We start from the raw sequence: 21,635 nt of genomic DNA on the forward strand, positions 1-21,635 counted from the left end.
TTCTCTAAACATTTGGTTTTTGCGAGTTTTAAGCAATATAACCATGTATAAAATCTACAAATCCCATCGGATTCCTCTTTTTTCTTAATATTTGTCAAATTCGTGTCTACACACCTACTTCTATCCAAAGATTCTTGTTCGCGTCCAGAAATATATGCGTTTGGTATTGCATGGTAATAAGTGGAAAAATCGTCCTTTCTCTCGATGGATATGCGTTTTTTTGTATATATATTAATAAAACGTACAAATTCCTAGCGATTGTGCTAATTCTTTCTGAATGGCTTTAAAATTAACAATGAAACCGCATTATATCACTCGTTGCGATTTTCCACTCATACAAAATTTCTATAAAAATTTGGATTATGCGAGATTTTAAGCTATATAAACATGAAAAAAAACTACAAATCCCATCGGATCTCTCTGGTTTCTTAAAATGATGTCAAATTCGTGTGTACACACGTATTTCTATTCAAATTTTCATGTTCGCGTCCAGAAATATATGCGTTTTCTAATGTAAGGTAATAAGTGGAAAAATCTACGTTTCTGGAGCTAGAAATGTGTTTTTTCGTATATACATTAATAAAACCTACAAATTGAAACCGATTGTGCTAATTCCTTCTGATTGGGTTTAACATTCATAATGAAACCGCATTTTATCACTCGTTTCGATTTTTCACTCACACAAAATTTCCCTAAAAATTTGGTTTTTGAGAGATTTCAAGCTATATAATCACGAATAAAATTTACAAATCCCATCGGATTTCTCTAGTTTCTTTAAAAAATGTCAAATTCGTGTATACACACGTATTTCTATCCACAGATTCTTGTTCGCGTCCGGAAATGTACGCGTTTGCTAGTGTATGGTTATAAGGGGAAAAATCGTCTTTTATCTGTCTAGAAATTAGCTTTTTCGTATATACATTAATAAAACCTACAAACTCTAAGCGATTGTGCTAATTCTACCTTAATGGCTTAACATTCACAATCAAACCGCCTTTTATCACTCGTTTCGATTTTCCACTCGTAAAAAATATCTCTAAAAATTAGGTTTTTGAGAGGTTTTAAGCAATATAATCATGAATAAAATCTGCAAATCCCATCGGATCTCTCTGGTTTCCTTAAAAAATTGTCAAACTCATATGTACACTGGCAATTTCCGTCCAAAGATTCATGTTCGCGTCCGGAAATATATGCGTTTGCTAGTGTATTGTAAAAAGTGAAAAAATCGTCGTTTCTCGGGCCAGAAATGCGTTCTTTCGTATATACATTCATAAAACCTACAAACTCCAAACCATTTTGCTAATTCTTTCTGAATGACTTTAACATTCACAATGAAACCGCATTTTATCACTCGTTTCGATTTTCCTTTCTTACAAAATTTCTCTAAAAATTTTTTTTGCCAGATTTTAAGCTATATAATCATGAATATAACCTACAAATCCCATCGGATCTCTATGGTTTCTTAAAAAATGTCAAATTCATGTGAACACACGCATTTTTATCCAAGATTTATGTTCGCGTCCAGAAATTTAACCGTTTGCCAGTGTATTGTAAAAAGTGGAAAAATCGTCGTTTCTCGGGCTAGAAATGCGTTTTTTCGTATGTACATTAATAAAACCTACATAGTCCAAGCGATTGTGCTAATTCTTTCTGAATAGCTCTAACATTCACAATAAAACCGCATTTTATCCCTCGTTTCGATTTTCCTCTCTAACAAAATTTCTCTAAATTTTTTTTTTTTGCGAGATTTTATGCTACATAATCATGAATATAACCTACAAATCCCATCGGATCTCTCTGGTTTCTTAAAAAATGTCAAATTCATGTGAACACACGCATTTTTATCCAAGATTTATGTTCGCGTCCAGAAATTTAACCTTTTGCCAGTGTATTGTAAAAAGTGGAAAAATCGTCGTTTCTCGGGCTAGAAATGCGTTTTTTCGTATGGACATTAAAAAAACCTACAAATTGAAACCGATTGTGCTAATTCTTCCTCAATTGGTTTAACATTCACAATGAAACAGCATCTTATCACTCGAATCGATTTCCACTGAGACAAAATTTGAAAAAAAATTTGGTTTTGCGAGATTTTAAGCTATATAATCATGAATAAAATCTAGAAACCCCATCGGATTTTTCTGGTTTCTTTTTAATTTCAAATTCCTGTGTACGCACGTATTTCCATCCAAAGATTCTTGTTCGCGTCCAGAAATATATGCGTTTGCTGGTGTATGGTAATAAGTGGAAAAATCGTCGTTTCTCTGGAATGAAATGCGTTTTTTCCCATTTAGATTAATAAAACCTACAAATTCCAAGCGATTCTGCTAATTCTTTCTGAATGGCTTAACATTCACAATGAAACCGCATTTTATCACCCGTTTCGATTTTCCACTCATAAAAAATTTCTCTCAAAATTTGGTTTTTGCGAGGTTTTATGGTATATAATCACGATTAAAATCTACAAATCCCATCGGATCTATCTGGTTTCTTAAAGAACTGTCAAATTCATGTGTTCAAAAGCATTTCCATCCAAAGATTCATGTTCGCGTCCAGAAATATATGCGTTTGCTAGTGTATTGTAAAAAGTGGAAAAATCATCGTTTCTCGGGCTAGAAATGCGTTTTTACGTATATACATTAATAAAACCTACAAATTCCAAGCGATTGTGCTAATTCTTTCTGAAAGGCTTTAACATTCACAATGAAACCGCATTTTATCACTCGTTTCGATTTTCCACACATATAAAATTTCTCTAAAAATTTGGTTTTTGCGAGATTTTAAGCTATACAATCATGAATAAAATCTACAAATCCCATCGGATTTCTCTAGTTTCTTAAAAAATTGTCAAATTCGCGTGTACAAACGTATTTATATCCAAAGATTCTTGTTCGCGTCAAGAAATATATGCGTTTGCTAATGTATGGTAATAAGTGGAAAAATCGTCGTTTCTCGGGCTAGAAATGCGTTTTTTCGTATACACATTAATAAAACCAACAAATTGAAGCCGATTGTGCTAATTCTTTCTGAACGGGTTTAACATTCACAATGAAAAAGCATTTTATCACTCGTTTCGATTTTCCACTCTTACAAACTTTCTCTAAAATTTTTGTTTTTGGGAGATTTTAAGCAATATAATCATGAATAAAATCTACAAATCACATCGGGTTTCTCTAGTGTGCTTAAAAAAATGTCAAATTCGTGTGTACACACGTATTTCTATTCATATGTTCATGTTCGCTTCCAGAAATATATGCGTTTGCTAATGTAAGGTAATAAGTGGAAAAATCGCTGTTTCTCGGGCTAGAAATGCGTTTTTTCGTATATACATTAATAAAACGTACAAATTGAAACCGATTGTGCTAATTCTTACTGAGTGGGTTTAACATTCACAATGAAACAGCATTTCATCACTCGTTTCGATTTCCCACTCGGATAAAATTTCTCTAAAATTTTGTTCTTTTGCGACATATTAAGCTATATAATCATGCATAAAATCTACAAATACCATCGCATTTCTGTATTTCCTTTAAAAAATGTCAAATTCGTGTGTACGCACATATTTCTATCCAAAGAATCTTGTTCGCGTCCAGAAATATATGCGTATGCTAGGGTATGGTAGTAAGTGGAAAAATCGTCGTTACTCGGGCTAGAAATGCGTTTTTTCGTATATACATAAATAAAACCATCAAATTCCAAGCGATTCTGCTAATTCTTTCTGAATAGCTTAACATTCACAATGAAACAGCATTTTATCACTCGCTTCGATTTTCCGCTCTGATAAAATTTCTCTAAAAATTTGGTTTTGCGAGATTTTAAGCTATATAATCATGAATAAAATCTAAAAATTGCATGGGATCTATCTGGTTTCTTAAAAAATTGTCAAATTCATGTGTTCAAACGCACTTCCATCCAAAGATTCATGTTCGCGTCCAGAAATATATGCGTTTGCTAGTGTATTGTAAAAAGTGGAAAAATCGTCGTCTCTCGGGATAGAAATGCGATTTTTCGTATATACATTAATTAAAAACCTACAAATTGAAACACATTGTCCTAATCCTTTCTGAATGGGTTAAACATTCACAATGAAACAGCATCATTTCACTCGTTTCGATTTTCCAGTCTGATAAGATTTCTCTAAAAATTTGGATTTTGCGAGATTTTAAGCTATATAAAAATGAATAAAATCTACAAAGCCCATCGGATTTCTCTGGTTTCTTAAACAAATGTCAAATTTGTGTGTACACACGTATTTCTATCCAAAGATTCTTTTTCGCGTCCAGAAATATATTCTATGCGTTTGCTAGTGTGTGATAATAAGTGGAAAATTCGACGTTTCTCTGGATAGAAATGCGTTTTTTCGCATATACATTAATAAAACCTACAAATTACAAGCGATTGTGCTAATTCTTTCTGAATGGCTTTACCATTCACAATGGAACAGCATTTTAACAGTCGTTTCGATTTTCCTCTCTTACAAAATTTCTCTAAAAATTTCATTTTTGCGAGATATTAAGCTATATAATCATGAATAAAATTTACAAATCCCATCGGATCTCTCTGGTTTCTTAAAAAAATGTCAAATTCATGTGAACACACACATTTTTATCCAAAAATTCATGTTCGCGTCCAGAAATTTAACCGTTTGCCAGTGTATTGTAAAAAGTGGAAAAATCGTCGTTTCTCGGGCTAGAAATGCGTTTTTTTCGAATAGACGTTAATAAAACCTACAAATTCTAAGCGATTGTGCTAATTCTACCTTAATGGCTTTAACATTCACAATGAAAACGCATTTTATCGCTCTTTTCGATTTTCCACTCATACAAAAATTTTCTCTAAAAATTTGGTTTTTGCGAGATTTTAAGCTATATGATCATGAATAATATCTACGAATGCCATCTGATCTCTCTGGTTCTTAAAAAAATGTCAAATTCGAGTGTACACAAGCATTTCTATCCAAAGATTCATGTTCGCGTCCAGAAATATATGCGTTTGCTAGTGTATTGTAAAGAGTGGAAAAATCGTCGTTTCTCGGGCTATAAATGCTTTTTTTCGTATATACACTAATAAAACCTACAAATTTAAACCGATTGTGCTAATTCTTTGTGAATGGCTTTAATATTCACAAGGGAACTGCATTTTATCACTCGTTTCGATTTCCCCCTCATACAAAATTTCTCAAATAATTTGGTTTTTGAGATATTTTAAGCTATATAATCATGAATAAAATCTACAAATCCCATCTGATCTCTCTGGTTTCTTAAAAAAAATGTCAAATTCGTTTGTACACACGTATTTCTATCCAAATATTCTTGTTCTCGTCCAGAAAAATATGCGTTTGCTAGTGTATGGTAAAAAATGGAAAAATCGTGTTTCTCTGGCTAGAAATCCGTTTTTTCGTATATACAATAATAAAACCCACAATTTCGAAGCGATTGTGCTAATTCTTGCTGAATGGCTTTAACATTCACAATGAAACCGCATTTTATCACTCGTCTCGATTTTTCACCCATACAAAATTTTCTCTATAAATTTGGTTTTTGCGAGTGTTTAAGCTATATAATCATGAATAATATCGACAAATCCCATCTGATCTCTCTTGTTTCTTTAAAAAATATCAAATTCTTGTCTACACAAGCATTTCCATCCTAAGATTCATGTTCGCGTCCAGATATATATGCGTTTGCTAGTGTTTTGTAAAAAGTGGAAAAATCGTTCTTTCTCGGTACTAGAAATGCGTTTTTTCGTATATACATTAATAAAACCTACAAATTCCAAGCGATTGTGCTAATTCTTTCTGAATAGCTTAACATTCACAATGAAACCGCATTTTATCACTGGTTTCGAATTTCCACTCTTAAAAAAATTTTCTCTAAAAATTTTGTTCTTGCGGGGTTTTAAGGTATATAATCATGAATAAAATCTACAAATCCCATCGGATATATCTGGTGGCTTAAAAAATTGTCAAATTCATGTGTACACACGCATTTCCATCCAAAGTTTCATGTTCGCGTCCAGAAATATACGCGTTTGCTAGTGTATTGTAAAAAGTGGACAAATCGTCGTTTCTCGGGCTAGAAATGCGTTTTTACGCATGTACATTAATAAAACCTACAAATTCCAAGCGATTGTGCTAATTCTTTCTGAATGGCTTTAACATTCGCAATGAAACCGCATTTTATCACTCGTTTCGGTTTTCCACTCATATAAAATTTCTCTAAAAATTTGGTTTTTGCGAGATTTTAAGCTATACAATCATGAATAAAATCTACAAATCCCATCGGATTTCTCTAGTTTCTTAAAAAATTGTCAAATTCGCGTGTACACACGTATTTATATTCAAAGATTCTTGTTCGCGTCAAGAAATATATGCGTTTGCTAATGTATGGTAATAAGTGGAAAAATCGTCGTTTCTCGGGCTAGAAATGCGTTTTTTCGTATACACATTAATAAAACCAACAAATTGAAGCCGATTTTGCTAATTCTTTCTGAACGGGTTTAACATTCACAATGAAAAAGCATTTTATCACTCGTTTCGATTTTCCACTCATACAAAATTTCTCTAAAATTTTTGTTTTTGCGAGATTTTAAGCAATATAATCATGAATAAAATCTACAAATCACATCGGGTTTCTCTAGTGTGCTTAAAAAAATGTCAAATTCGTGTGTACACACGCATTTTTATCCAAAGATTCATGTTCGCGTCCAGAAATATATCCGTTTGCTTGTGTATTGTGAAAAGTCGAAAAATCGTCGTTTCTCGGGCTAAAAATACGTTGTCTCGTATATACATTAATAAAAACCTACAAATAGAAACCGATTGTGCTAATTCTTTCTTAATGGGTTAAACATTCACAATGAAACAGCATTTTATCACTCGTTTCGATTTTCCACTCGGATAAAATTTGTCAAAAATTTTGGTTTTTGCGAGATCTTATTACCCCCTTTGGTAAGAGTACGGTTAAAACAATTTAATTTACCATCAGTAGTAAAGAAATACGTAAATTAAATCATATGAATCCTTCAGGTCTTAAATTTAAATCCTTACCTATAATATATAAGCGAAATATCCCAATTAGACTCATAAACTTTCGTACAGCTCCCACATACCATATTGCAAAATTTTTACAACCTATTTAAAGAAAAGTTTTATATTTCACATTATAGGATAAAAAACACAAGTAACTGTATTGAAACATAGGTAACAAGAATTATTTATGAACGAAAACTGCAAAATTGCATCTTTCGATATTACTAATATGTACACCAACATCCCAGCAAATGACACGATACAAATCATAAAATCAAATCTAAGGACACATAATATAAACAGAACGGAAATTGAAGAAATAATAAAATTACTACGTATCTGTACCAGTCAAAATTATTTCTCTTTCAATAATAAATACTACAAACAAAACAAAGGTCTTCCAATGGGTTCACCACTATCTGACATCTTGACTGAGATTTTTGTAAACAATTTAAAAAAGAAATTCATATAGTTTAATCAACAAAAATAGTCAAGTGGGTTCGTTACATTGATGATACTATTATCAGAACACTACCTCACAACAATTATTAGAGAATATAAGCACCCTACATTCTGATATTCAATTCACGAAAGATGAAATAGATAATAAAATAATTTTTTTGAACGTAACAATAGAAAGAAAAGATAATAATTTACAGAATAGTATTTACAGAAAACCTACTCAAACAGACGCACTAACCATTACTCCACAGGTGTGAGCTTTAATGTAATCAGTTTTAATCATAATTAACAATTTATTATCATATCATTGCAGTTCCCACACAAGATGAGATAGCATACAACACCGAAACCTGTCTGTATTTAAAATTTTTAATGATTTTTATGAATGTGATCATACAACTGTTCCATTGATTTTTATTTATTATCATATTGTAAAAATAAACTGTACAAACTATGCTTTCGACAGTATTACTATACCTAATACAATTACTTTCTTCTATTTTGAAAATCCTATTTGACACAGTGAGACAAAATTGTACAACTAATATAGTTTGTTCTCAATACACAGTGTGGCTCTGACCACGGTAGAGTACGGTTGAATGGTGTACGCTCGAGTTGCTGACTTTGTACAGTGCCGAGTCGTTTGGTCGCGTAATAAACAACAGTGCACATCCAGTGTATTTGTTCTTACATATATAGTGTTTTTGCGTTCATATATTTATTTTGTAAGTTTTTTTTGTTGTGTTTCATTTTTCCGAGTGTTATAAAGACAGTGCAACGAACAATTTGAACAGAACATGGCTACTATACGTCGTGTTAACACAATAAAAGTTCAATATGAAGCAAGTGCCCCACGCCCTACGGCGATGGAGTTACACGTGTGGATACAACAAACTCTGAACATAAACACAGACCAAGTAGATATGTTGCAGATGAACATGCAAGAAAAATCGTTGTATATAAAAGTGATATCGCCAACTGTGTATGAGAAAATAGTGCAAAAACATGAAGGTGAAACAAAGTTTAAATACGGCAACGGTGAACAAACGCAAATTAAAATTAGTAAAGCTGATTCTCCTGCTATAGCAGTTAGAGTATTTAACCTTCCTCCCGAGGTGCCGAACTCAATGGTGACGACAGCTTTGACTAGGTATGGTGTTATCCATTCAGTGAGAAACGAACAATGGAGCACAGCATTCCCATTTCCCGTTAATAACGGTATCCGTGCTTTAAAGATGGAAGTGAAACAAAATATTCCAGGCTCAGTGCCGATAGCAGGCTATAACGCACATGTCACATACACTGGTCAACCGATTTTATGTGTTGTGTGCCATGAGCCTGATCACAAAAAAGAAGAGTGCCCACGAAGGAAAACAACTTTACCAGTGAGTGTTCAGTCACGGAAATTGTTATTGAGTGACATTGTTATGGGAAGATCTTCACAAGGACCATCGACATCAAAAGAAGAGCGAACGATGACACGGCCCGTGGAGCGAGACGCACCGGTGGAGGGCGATACAGATACATCTTCCGAGACAGCAGAGGTCACAAATGTAGTGACCGACAGGACAGAGCAGCCTACGTTGGAGACAACAGACCGGACAGAGGATACAACAGCAGAGGAGGTCAACACAGATGGACGAAATGCAGCTCCGGAGTTAATGGAAACAACAGTAATCCTGCCAGAATCGAAGTCACCCTCGCAGTTCGGAGAGGCATCACTCGAGGTAAGCCGTACTTTACAAGTAGAAGAACCAATGGAAACTCCATCGAAAAAACTAAAACCCACAACACAACAGGAAACTACAAGGGATACATGTTTGCGAAGTCGAGACGCGGGGCCCAGTAATGCAGCCACAGATAAAAACTCGCCACATGTAAATCCGAGTAGTAAAACAAAGAATAGTCCAACAAGACCACATCCATATGCTATATATGGACGTACCAAAGAGAGCAACAAGAAACAGGGTGCTGAAGGGAAATCGACTCAGAAGGGGAATATAAACAATACCACCACTGTCGAGGGTATTACTGACTTGGACATGTTAGATATGTAGGATGTATGTACGTCCGCGGACCTGTTTCTTTATGTTTACAGAATTATGTATTTTCCATTCGATGGTAATATTACGCAAATACGGTACCTTAAATGTCAATTATATTCAAGGGAAACATAAACAACTGTCAGTCAAAGAGAGCAACCAGAAAGAGGGTGTAGAAGCAAAATCGATTCAGAAAGGACATATAAACATTACTACCACTGTTGAGGTATACAGACTTGGACATGTTAAATATGTAGGGTGTATGAACGTCTGCGGTCTTGCGTGTTTGTTTATGTTGCCAGCTTGCTCGATTCCCATGCAATGGTAATAGTACGAAAATACGTTACTTTAAATATCGATTGTATGCAAGGGAAACACAAACAACAGCTATTCAAAGACAGCAACAAGAAAGACGGTGCTGAAGCAAAATCGACTCAGAAAGGGCTTTATAAACTTTACCACCACTGTTGAGGTTATTACAGACTTGGACATGTTAAATATGTAGGATGTATGTACGTCCATTGTCTAGTTTGTTTATTCTTACAGCCTTCTGGATTTTCAATTCGATGGTAATATTACGCAAATATGCGTAAAAAATGTCAATTGTATACAAGGGAAACACAAACAACAGTTACTTAACGCTTTCATTAGGCAAAATGATATCGATGTGCTTTTATTGCAAGAAGTGAACAATGATAATTTCGATTTTTTGGGTCCGCAATATGAATATGTTGTAAACACCGGCGAGAATAATCGTGGCACTGCAATTATTTATCGTGCGGGAATGAATATTGAGCAAGTGGAAACACATCCTAGTGGCAGAGTCATTTCCATGAATATTAACAATACACAATTTATAAATGTTTACCTGCCTTCGGGAACGAACTATCGTCAGGAGAGAGAGAATTTTATTAGTAAAGAAATTCCTTTCTACCTTCGCCACCGATACAATCGATTACTTATAGGTGGAGATTGGAATTGTGTATTACACGCAAAAGACCAGACAGGCAAATATAACCCATCGCCAGCATTAGAAAATTTAACAAGAGAACTGCAATGAATGGATACCTGGGAACTCTTTCATGGTAATGATGTAGAATATACTTTCCGTCGACAGAATGTTTCGTCCAGATTAGATCGATTTTATATCACGCGACCGCATTCAACAGACGTATATCGAATACAAGTGGTACCGACACCTTTTTCGGATCACGATTGTGTCTGTCTTTCCATGCAGACAGATACACAACTTCCCCTCTTTGGGAAAAGCTATTGGAAACTGAACGACTCTTTATTGTTTATACCGGAGTATAGAGACCAATTTGTTCAATATTTCGAAACATTAAACAGAAGGGTCAGAAATTCAAAATTCAATGTAATGGAAAAATGGATTAAAAGTAATAAAGCCAGGTTTCAAATCCTTTTATCAGGCCGCAGGGATTCAGCGAGCTCAGGAAACGAGAGCAACTTTGAATTTTTACTACCAGATGTTAGCGGAACTGTATGAGACACAAAAAAACGGAGGGAAATAAATGGAGAGACATCGTGGAAACTAAGTTGAAAATCTGTCAGATCCACAAAAAACTGATGCATGGCGTGATGGTTAGGGCCCGTGTTAAGTTTTAATGGTTGGAAACAATAAGGAGTGTAGCCTACATAATTTACCATTAGCATAACCAAATTGCTTAACTATGGACAAATGGGGAGGGAAACACAGGAACACACCGAGGGTGATCTATCTGAAAATGGCTCTTATTGTTAGACATAAAATTTATGACTTGCGCCTAAAAAGACGACGAAGTCTACGATATACATACCTGAAACACGTACAGCAGCCACGCTTCCTACTTCTGTCCTTACCTTGTTCTCCTTCTTCTGCTGATACGGCTAGCATGAGATCTGGCATGGCCGTTAGCACAGGACCTGGCAAGGCAGCTGGCACACGATCTGGCTCGGAATCTGGCACAGTATCTGTCACGGCAGCTGGCACAGGATCTGGCACAGCAGATGGTACAAAATCTGTCACGGCTGCTGGCTCTGCATCTGGCACGGCTGCTGGCACAGAATCTGTCACGGCAGCTGGCACAGAATCTGTCACGGCAGATGGCACAGATTCTGTCACGGCTGCTGATTCTGCATCTGGCACGGCTGCTGGCACAGTATCTGGCACGGCAGCTGGCACAGGATCTGGCACGGCAGCTGGCACAGAATCTGTCACGGCTGGTGGCTCTGCATCTGGCACGGCTGCTGGCACAGTATCTGTCACGGCAGATGTCACAGAATCTGTCACGGCTGCTGGCTCTGCATCTGGCACGGCTGCTGGCACAGTATCTGGCACGACAGCTGGCACAGGTTCTGGCACGGCAGATGGAACAGAATCTGTCACGGCTGCTGGCTCTGCATCTGGCACAGTATCTGTCACGACAGTTGACACAGGTTCTGGCATGGCAGCTGGCACAAGATCTGGTATGGCAGATGGCAAAGAATCTGTCACGGCTGCTGGCACAGAAGATGGCACGGCTTCTGGCACAGTATCTGGCACGGCAGTTGGCATAGGATCTAGCATGGCTGCCGGCACGGAAGCTGGCACAGGATCTAGTACAGGTGCTGGCACGGCAACTGGCACTGTATCTGGCTCGGCAGGTGGCACAGCACGTGGCACAGGATCTGGCACAGCAGCTGGCACAGGACCTGGCATGGGTGTTGAATCTCGCATTCCATTTTGCGTCTCTGTGATCATAAACTCTGCAAGAAACAAAATAAACTTGATCGTTAAGCATGTGTAATTCCATTCACTGGCTTTCAGTGAATTGCACAACTTATTAATAGGGCGAGGAGTCGTATGCAACTGCATATTTTTGCCCCCCCATTTTATACATGTTTTGAAAGACTGTAATGACGAATACTCAAAATTAATTGTATAGAGGAGAGTAGCGATCGATGAACCGCTGCTTTCAACGGACCGTTGCCATATTCTTGGTCATATTGCCTGCGTATGCGTTAAACGTCACCTCAAGGCTCCCCCTCGTGTATGTCACTCCTGAGTTGTCTTTGGTGGTGGCAGCAAACACGTGGGCTGAACATGAAGCTCAGATATGTTTTTGTCATTTCTACTGTAATTTTAAAGTAACTTTACGTGCAAAGTAGATTGGCTTAATGACATTTAGTTATAAAATTACATATATAGTGGAAGCAGTATTCTGTCTGCTTCCTTTTAGTTGTATATTCATACATTTTGTATAACCTCTTCAGCACTCTTGAAGTGTGATTAGAAAATGGCGAAGTCACTATGGATGGACCAGCTGGAGTTCCCATGAATGGACTGCATTTTAAAATGGATGGAAACCAATTCCCTTCAGGAAGTAATCAAAATCAAGACTCCTGGTTTTGTTTCATGTGTGAAGAAACCTTCGAGGAAAATGTAATTCAGTATATGTCTTGCAGGAAATGGTAAATGAAGCTTGTACAAATATTAGGCAGGGTCAAAAGAAATTTTTCGTGTGACATGTAATGTATGTCTTGAAAAGGAAGACTGTTTTATTTACAGTATATGAATAATCTAAGACTTCAGAAAATAATTTTATATGTACAATCACATCATTATGTTGTAACTTAAAGTTGTGTACTAACATTTTTAACTAATTTATTAGCTAATTTGAAATAGCCTAAAATTTTAAAATATTGAAATGACAAGGACTGTGTTTTTCATATTTTCAACTTCAAAATACGATTACAATTGGATTGAAATTAAGTTCAACATCCATTAATCGAATCTATGTTTCTTCATTATTATGACTTTTTCTTTGTTGACATTATTTTGATATATTTTTTAAATTTTTCTTTTGGTCCATTCATGGGAACATGGTGGTCCATTCATAGGACCCTGTCGCCTTCATTGAACCAATAGCTGAATATTAAATGAGCCAATCTTTAAACAGATATAAGTAGGATGTAGCCCTGAAACTTTATTTTATCATTCCTTATTAGTAATGTAATTGTTCAAGCCTATGAACAGAATTTTAAGGCACTGTCTTCGTTAGATAAAATAAGAAATCGGTAGGTGGTCCATTGATAGCTACTTTCCCCTATATTTTTGCATATTTCAGGTGTTCGTGTATGTAATACATTATTTATCATGCAATGTACCATATTTTCAGGATTTTGTGGCATAAAGCCCCAAATTAGCATATTTTGTAAAAACAATAATATTCTGAATTGTTTGTCAACTTACTTACTTGCTGGGTTTTAAGGAACCCAAAAGTTCATTACTGCCCTCACATAAGCCCGCTATAGGTCCCTATCCTGAGCAAGATCAATCCAGTCTCTGTCATCATATCCCACCTCCCTCAAATCCATTTTAACATTATCTTCCCATCTACGTCTTGGCCTCCCCAAAGGTCTTTTTCCCTCCGGCCTCCCAACTAACACTCTATATGCATTTCTGGATTCGCCCATACGTGCCACATGTCCTGCCCATCTCAAACGTCTGGATTTAATGTTCCTAATTATGTCAGGTGAAGAATACAATGCGTATAGTTCTTCATTGTGTAACTTTCTCCATTCTCCTGTAACTTAATCCCTTTTAGCCCCAATATTTTCCTAAGCACCTTATTCTCAAACACCTTTAACCTAGTTCCTCTCTCAAAGTGAGAATCCAAGTTTCACAACCATAAAGAACAACCGGTAATATAACTGTTTTATAAATTCTAACTTTCAGATTTTTTGACAGCAGACTGGATGATAAAAGCTTCTCAACCGAATAATAACAGGCATTTCCCATATTTATTCTGTGCTTAATTTCCTCCCAAGTATCATTTATATTTGTTACTGTTGCTCCCAGGTATTTGAATTTTTCCACCTCTTCAAAAGATAAATTTCCAATTTTTATATTTCCATTTGTTTGTCAACACGTAAAATATTTCTCTGAACTGCACTCGATGACGGGAAATTCCTTATATATGCAAGGAGTCTAAGGATAAAGAGAAAATTATCCTGCACGCTTTGGTACAGAAGATAATGATATCTTCAGTAGAATGTCAGTACTCTAAGTATCTAATTATTTTATTTTCCTATTTTATTATTTAATTGTATCACATATTCATTCCTTCGACCACCACTTCAGGATGTAAACAATTACTATACCTTCAGGAAGCATGTAACAACTCCACAACGTGATGAGGCTCGGTGATCTATATTCACTTGTGTGGGCGTCGTTCTCTCCTTGTCCATCTAAAATGCAATATAATTCTGAGTTCAAATCGTCATAATAAACTGTTAGAATAAATAAGTTGCATATTAAGTAAGTAGACAATATGTACATCATCAAACTATTAACAATAAGTAAATCATACAAGTGAAGTTTGAAATGAATCAAAAGCTGAACTGTGTACTTTTAACACACATATAGCCTTAAAGAAAAAAAAAAGAAAAAAAAAATAATAATAATAATATTTATTTATTCTGGCGAAGTTAAGGCCATCAGACTTTCTCTTCCACTTAGCCAGAAAAAAAAGAAGCTGATGCAATTTTACAGATTAACATTTATAGAACACTAATAAAAAATTTACATAGTCATACAAGCAAAAGTTGAGTAAAATAATGCGAACATATTAAATAATAAATACAAAATAATATAAGGCTAGAAGTTACATTCAATGAATATGCAAGCGGTAAGTGAACCATTACTACAAATTACAAAAATAACAAATTCAAATGTTGTTGTTGTTTTCTAATGCCAGGCGTTTGACAATGAAGTCATTTGACCTCATGCACTCCAATATTTTTCAAAGATATTATCATGGCCAGCCACTGAAGCACAGATTTTGAGGTGTTCCGAATCCATTTCTTGGTTTGAGTTCCACAATGGGCAGTTAGGGGACTGATATATTCCAATTCTATGCAGGTGCTTGGCCAAACAATCATGGCCTGTTGCCAATCTAAATGCAGCTACAGACGATTTTCGTGGTAAATCGGGAATTAACTGTGGATTTTGATGCAAAGAGTTCCATTTTTTCCCTTGGGATTGTGTTATCAAATTTTGTTTGTTGAAGTCTAAATATGTAGATTTAATAAATTTTTTCACAGAGTAATACGTAGATTTAGTAACAGGTCTGTAAGTAGCAGTGCTGCCCTTCTTTGCTAAAGCATCCGCATTCTCGTTTCCCAGGATTCCACAATGGGATGGTATCCATTGGAATACAATTCTTTTATTGAGTGATATTAATTGAGAGAGCATTTTAGTTATTTCTGCTGTTTGAGATGAAGGTGTGTGTTTAGAGACGATTGATAGAATAGCTGCTTTGGAGTCTGACAATATAACTGCATTCTTAAATTTATTGATGTGGCATAGAAGATTCCTAAGACTTTCACTTATTTCAATGATTTCTCCATCAAAACTTGTTGTTCCATACCCAAGACATCTATAAAGTGAGAAGAGACAGCACGTAATACCTGCACCGGTACCTTGTTCTCTGGAGATCAAGGATCCGTCAGTGTATAAATGAAGCCAGTTTTGTGGAGGGTACCTAATATTAATTGTCTCTAAAGACAATTGTTTTAGTATTTCAGTGTTTACTTCTTCTGTTAAATTTAGATTATATTCTATATTTAATAGAGTTAAAGGGTTTGGTTTAATTTGTAGGTTTTCTTTTAAATTCGGAATATTGATACAAATTCAAATGTAAATCGTTCGACAGTTCCTGAGAGAGCTGGGTAGGGAATTCCAAAAACGAATTGCTGATAAACTGTGAAAGAGGAAGAATAGTGAGCTGTTTTATGGCAAGGCATTGAATTTTATTTAAGAAATGAAATTAATTTATCCTTCTTCTTTTTATTTACAGCTTCTAAATGTAGAGTGCCTGTGTATAAACTGGCGTTCAAAGGCATCTGGCCTACAATTTTCTGATCATGTAAGAGTGAGCGAACTTCCTAACCGTGGGATAGATCAGAATCAAATATATAACAAACTGAGAAACTATGAAATAGTTCTACTAGTTTTCAATAGGTGAATCTATTACAGGGACGGATAAAAAAGTGTTTGGAAAAATATTGAGGTTATTATTCTGTATAGGTAAACTACATAAATCCACAGTACCTGAGCTATTACAGGACATCTGAAACAGAAAATGAGTCCCGCACAGTGGCACCGAGGTCTAAGGCATTCTGCCTAGGACTCACATTATGGATGCGCGCTAGTTCCAGTCCTCATGGGGGAACAAATTTTCTCATGAAATTTTGGACAGTGTATGGGACCAGTGCCCACCTAGCATTGCCATGCACTTGGGGAGCTACGAAAATGAGCGAAATCTGGTTGCGAAAGTGAGCTATAACAGCTGAGGGGATCATTGCGCTAACCACATGCAACCTCCATTCTAGTTGGATGATCGTCCACCTCTGCTTCGGCATCTGAACGTGAGGCCAACAGCTGACTGCTGGTCTGAAGCCTTCAAGGGCTATGGCACCACGGGTTATTATTATTATTATTATTATTGTTATTATTATTATTATTATTATTATTATTATTATTATTATTATTATTAGCAGTAATTGACTTTTGACATAAGGATGTGAAAGTAATTCCAGGAAGAACGTTAGCGATAACATCATCACATTGCAAAGAAACATCTGAAAATGTGAAATTTTCACTATCCTCGCAAGAATAAATACGCGACTTTCTGATTTAAAAAAAAAATGTAAAAGTGAGCTTTGCGGTTGCTTAGACCAGGACGAATAGAAGAAATAGTGTACGCACTCTGTGAGTTTACACTGCTGTTACTGCTAAGCGCGGACTCGGAAGGAATTCGCAATACTTGTTACGCTGATTGTAGTCCTTTTTAAAAGCAAGTTTCTTCCAGTTAACCCGGCTATTCGTAACTTAAGAAATACCTTTATAGTCTGTTATTCATAATTAATAGTCTTCTGTGAGGTATTACTATTTTATTGGGTTATTTTACGACGCTGTATCAACATATAGGTTATTTAGCGTCTGAATGAAATGAAGGTGATAATGCTGGTGAAATGAGTCCAGGGTCCAACACCGAAAGTTACCCAGCATTTGCTCATATTGGGTTGAGGGAAAACCCCGGAAAAAAACCGCAACCAGGTAACTTGCCCCGTCCGGGATTCGAACCCGGGCCACCTGGTTTCGCGGCCAGACGCGCTGACCATTACTCCAGGTGTGAACAGGTATTACTATTATGAACGTTCGTAACAGAAATTACAATGGGAAAATGTTGTGAAAGCAATTATAAGTTCAATATTTAAATAATCTTTTCGTAACAAGTTGCGAATTCAGGGACAGAAAAACCTACGAAATGCTAGTAAATAAAGAGTTGAATGATATTTTATGTGCCTATAAATGAATTAAATTAGTCACCATGATTAGTTGCCTGCTACCTTTGAGAGTTTGCGAGATGACTTGACGGATTTACGAGCTTGTAAAAATCTTCGGATTTACTTTGTCCTGAAGAAGAATCGGCACTTTAAATAGTGGTAGACTAATTTAAGAATAATATCGATGATGTGTTCTCTGCAACAACCTGCTCCCCAAGACTGGATCGAAAGAGCATCAAGATAGATGTCATCCCACATTGCACTTGTTGAGCTAATCTTTTCTTTTATTTTCAATTCTGTTTGAATAGGTACGTCATACACAGCTTGGGAGGGATGAGTTAAAAAACCGACGTTCCTACCTGATCCGTAGTCTTTGATTTGGGTGAGAGCTGCACAATATTTAGACCTATTACATTCCTGTCGAAGGGCACAGAGGGTACACGCAATAAACTTAAAGGAATGATTTACGACATAACCGGCCACATAATACACTAAACATCTGTCAATCAACACCAGCAGGAATGGTATTCACCAACTTGGGCACAGCACTTTCCCAGTATTGACCATGTATTTTTTCATGAATAACACTTTTTTTTATACAAGTTTCTACAGACTTCTTAATTGTCTTGTTGAGTAATTCCACATTTTGCGCTAATGTTTGAATTTGGTTCACAAACGATGTGAGTAGTAGTTCATCATCACTTTTTGTTTCAGAGTTTCCAGCAATGTTAAGAAGGATCTGCTTTGTAGTAAATGCATATGGAGGAAATCTATCATCAAAGGATGGTCATCTGAATTGAGTGAAGACAAAATTCCGAAGTGATGTTCCAAGGGGTCTTGGGCGAGTTCCCTGTTAGGATATATTTGTATCATTTGCTCCAGAGCCATTCGCTCATTTCTAAGGTACTCTGCAAGGTTACTACTAAACATTGTTGTAGCAGACGCAAATGTGTTGGTTGTAATTGTGAGACACTGAAGAAAATCAGTAAGGAATTAGTGATCAGAAAAGTCTTTATAAAGAACCTTAGCAGAAATATGTGAATTTAATGCGGCGGCAATACAGTTTAAATGCCTTGTAAATTCTTCAGTGCCCTCACTGCCTTCGAAACCCGATGACCCTACTTCCCGATAAAATTTGAGGCCTTTGGCGACACTGTTGGTGAAGAGTTGGAACGCGAGTCTGGTGGCATCCTTTCTTTTAAAGGATGAGAGATCTAAATGAGCTGTTGTCAACTTGGGACAAACCCTACACATTCGCACATGCAAATAAGTTTTCCTTAAAAATTCTCCTATAAAAACTAAAATTGATATTTTTCTCCTTGCAAGAGAGTTCGATTTTAGCATGGAAATAATTTCTTATGCATTTCAGTATGTGCACAAAATCTGAGAATGCCCGTATCTTTCTTTTTATCGTCGAACGGATTAGGAATATAGTATTATGCTAGACATTTTTTCCATTGATTTCTAAGACTTCCAGGCCTTTCTATTTGTTTGACTGCCATCGCAAGTGAAACCGACTACTCTTGTCCCAACTGCTTCTAATTGTAGTATAACTTGTATAAGAATTTTAGCGAGAATATCACCTGGAGTAGCGTTTCTGCTAGTGTAAATAGCAATTGGTTGAATCCAATCTTGCATAAATACTAATGCATGATTTGCTAATTGTTTCTCTTGGACATCAGATGTGAGATCTCGGAAATCAAAGAATACGTCCACTTTAAGGGAATAATTATTAAATCGAATTTCTTCTCTGAATTTCACCTCATCGAATATTATCACTCTGCAACGTTTATTTTCATATACTTATTTAATCATTTCGGTAAATTAGGAAAAATGTGAGGTACAACTCTTGGTTGTAATTTTCAACGCACTTGCGGTATTTCTGTCTTATGACTTTTTTTCTATTAAAACAGTCCTATTGGTTATTTACTGAAAGTCGCCTATCTTTCCTCTCTGGCCCACTTTCCAAACTCATCTTTTTCTTCGGGAGATGAAAAGAAATGTCTTGTTACACTATTTCTACTGTATTCCTATCTATAACCCAGAACAAAACAGTACGGAATTTTTGTAATTAATTTTTAAACCACCGACAATATTCTTTTGTCACTGGTTAATTCAAAGCACAACAAATTGAAGACATCTACACAACTCTCAACAACAAAGGATATTATCAACCTGTAGCAACTTTCATCATTAAACGCGCGAGAAATATATTTTCGAGGTGTCCGACTTCAGACAACAGATGGAGCCTAGTGATCAAAGCGCCACTCATTGTCAGGTCTGCCACCGACAAAGGGAAAGCATAGAAGTGTGTACACTATTTCTTCTATTCGTCCTGCTCAGATGATCAAAGAACCCAGAACGATAATGTGAAGTTTACATTAAAAATATGAACTATCAAATGCACAAAACGTTAAACGAATGTTTCACAATTATGTCATAACGCCAACAAACTGGTGAATATCACTCTTAAATTCAGTATAATAAAATCGACAGTGCACAATATTTAACATCTGCACTATAGAACTGTCAAAACAACCTTTTCAGTTTCATATTGTGTCAGCTTCAGTTTATTACAGGGTTGGTAGGGGGCAGTAGGTCCCCCTGTATAAAAAGATAGCATTGTTATAATTCGTATGTGTCGCAGCACCTAGCACAGGGATTATATTGAAGAAGGGGTAGGAAGACTGTGCCTAATACTGATGTAGATTTTGTTACTCAGACAGTGAAAAATTAGAAATAGAAAAAAACATTGTGGCTAAAAAAATATTCAAGTCTAAATACTGTAAGTCATTTTTTTTTTCAAAAAGTTCAGAGTGGGTTCAAACCCTTTTAGCCCCCCCTTTTCACAACATAAAGCTTAAAAATGCAGGTTTCTCAGAGCTTTAAATTTTGAGTTAAAACAACTCAAAATGGGCCTTCGATACTGTATTCCTGTTTTGACTGACTGCACACTGTGATAAGAAATGATTTAATACTATGATATGATTATGTTTACTGTCTTATTAAAAAGCTAAAGAATTTCGTGTTAAAATGTTAAATTAATGGCCGTCTTCCTTTCACTTTTAAATTTAATATTCTCTTTGGCAGTCTCTCCCTTTCCATTTTTTAAGGTGCCCAAACCTTTGCAATCTCTTATTTTCTAATTACCGAGGCATGCTTGCACCAGTAATCATTCAAATCTCTTGAACTTGTGCATACCCTGAAAGCACAGCTACCGTACTTAAGAATGTAAACAGTTACTGTACCTTCCTTAAGCTTCCTCACTTTCAGCCTCACTCTTTCCACGGATGGGGTGTCACTGCCGCTACTCGATGTGTCGCCTTCTATCATCATCGTCATTCTTCTTAGCTCATGTGTTTCATCTTCTGCTAAAAGGCAGTGTATTTCTGGGTTGAAATCTTTGTAACACAGTGATTGCTATCTATGAAAAGGATAAATACTCGTAGGTACTGTCTGGCTGAATGGTTATGTCGCATCCCGGTTTGTCCCACTCCTCTCTATAATGGCTAGTGGCTGTTAGGCTCTTCTCTGCAAATATTTGTTGTACGGAATTGAAAGTCTATGTAGTATTATATAACTGTTTAAAATACTTTGAGGAAAAGGGCTTCCTTAATTAAGTAACTTTCATGTGATTTCCCCCTTTTGACGACAGACATAACCACTTGGATGGACTGTAGTATGACAACATGTACATCACCAAACTGTTAACAATAACTGAATCATAAAAGTAAAAAGGAATCAAAAGATGAAGCACGCAGTGACGGTTACTT

General features: G+C 35.9%; 1 protein-coding gene across 1 annotated transcript; it reads right to left on the reverse strand.

The window, feature by feature from the left end:
* Window positions 1-9,918: 9,918 nt before the first annotated feature.
* Window positions 9,919-21,204, reverse strand: LOC138704256 (calphotin-like). The gene is made up of 4 exons (XM_069832130.1): window positions 21,111-21,204; window positions 14,674-14,760; window positions 11,349-12,276; window positions 9,919-9,949 (listed from the first exon to the last, which is right to left on the reverse strand). Exons 1-4 carry the CDS (start codon window positions 21,202-21,204, stop codon window positions 9,919-9,921), a joined length of 1,140 nt encoding a protein of 379 aa, XP_069688231.1.
* Window positions 21,205-21,635: the final 431 nt, after the last annotated feature.

The sequence above is a fragment of the Periplaneta americana genome, chromosome 8 (assembly GCF_040183065.1).
Source record: "Periplaneta americana isolate PAMFEO1 chromosome 8, P.americana_PAMFEO1_priV1, whole genome shotgun sequence".
In the NCBI taxonomy this organism is placed as follows: Eukaryota; Metazoa; Arthropoda; class Insecta; order Blattodea; family Blattidae; genus Periplaneta; species Periplaneta americana.

Coding starts and splice junctions, on each gene's coding strand:
- LOC138704256 (XM_069832130.1), bottom strand. CDS start 21,204: ATGACGATGATGATAGAAGGCGACACATCGAGTAGCGGCAGTGACACC. Junction 12,277..14,673: donor TTGTTACATGCTTCCTGAAG/GTATAGTAATTG, acceptor TGTTTCTTGCAG/AGTTTATGATCACAGAGACG. Junction 9,950..11,348: donor GGCTGCTGTACGTGTTTCAG/GTATGTATATCG, acceptor ATTTTGCTTCAG/CACCGTCTTTCTTGTTGCTG.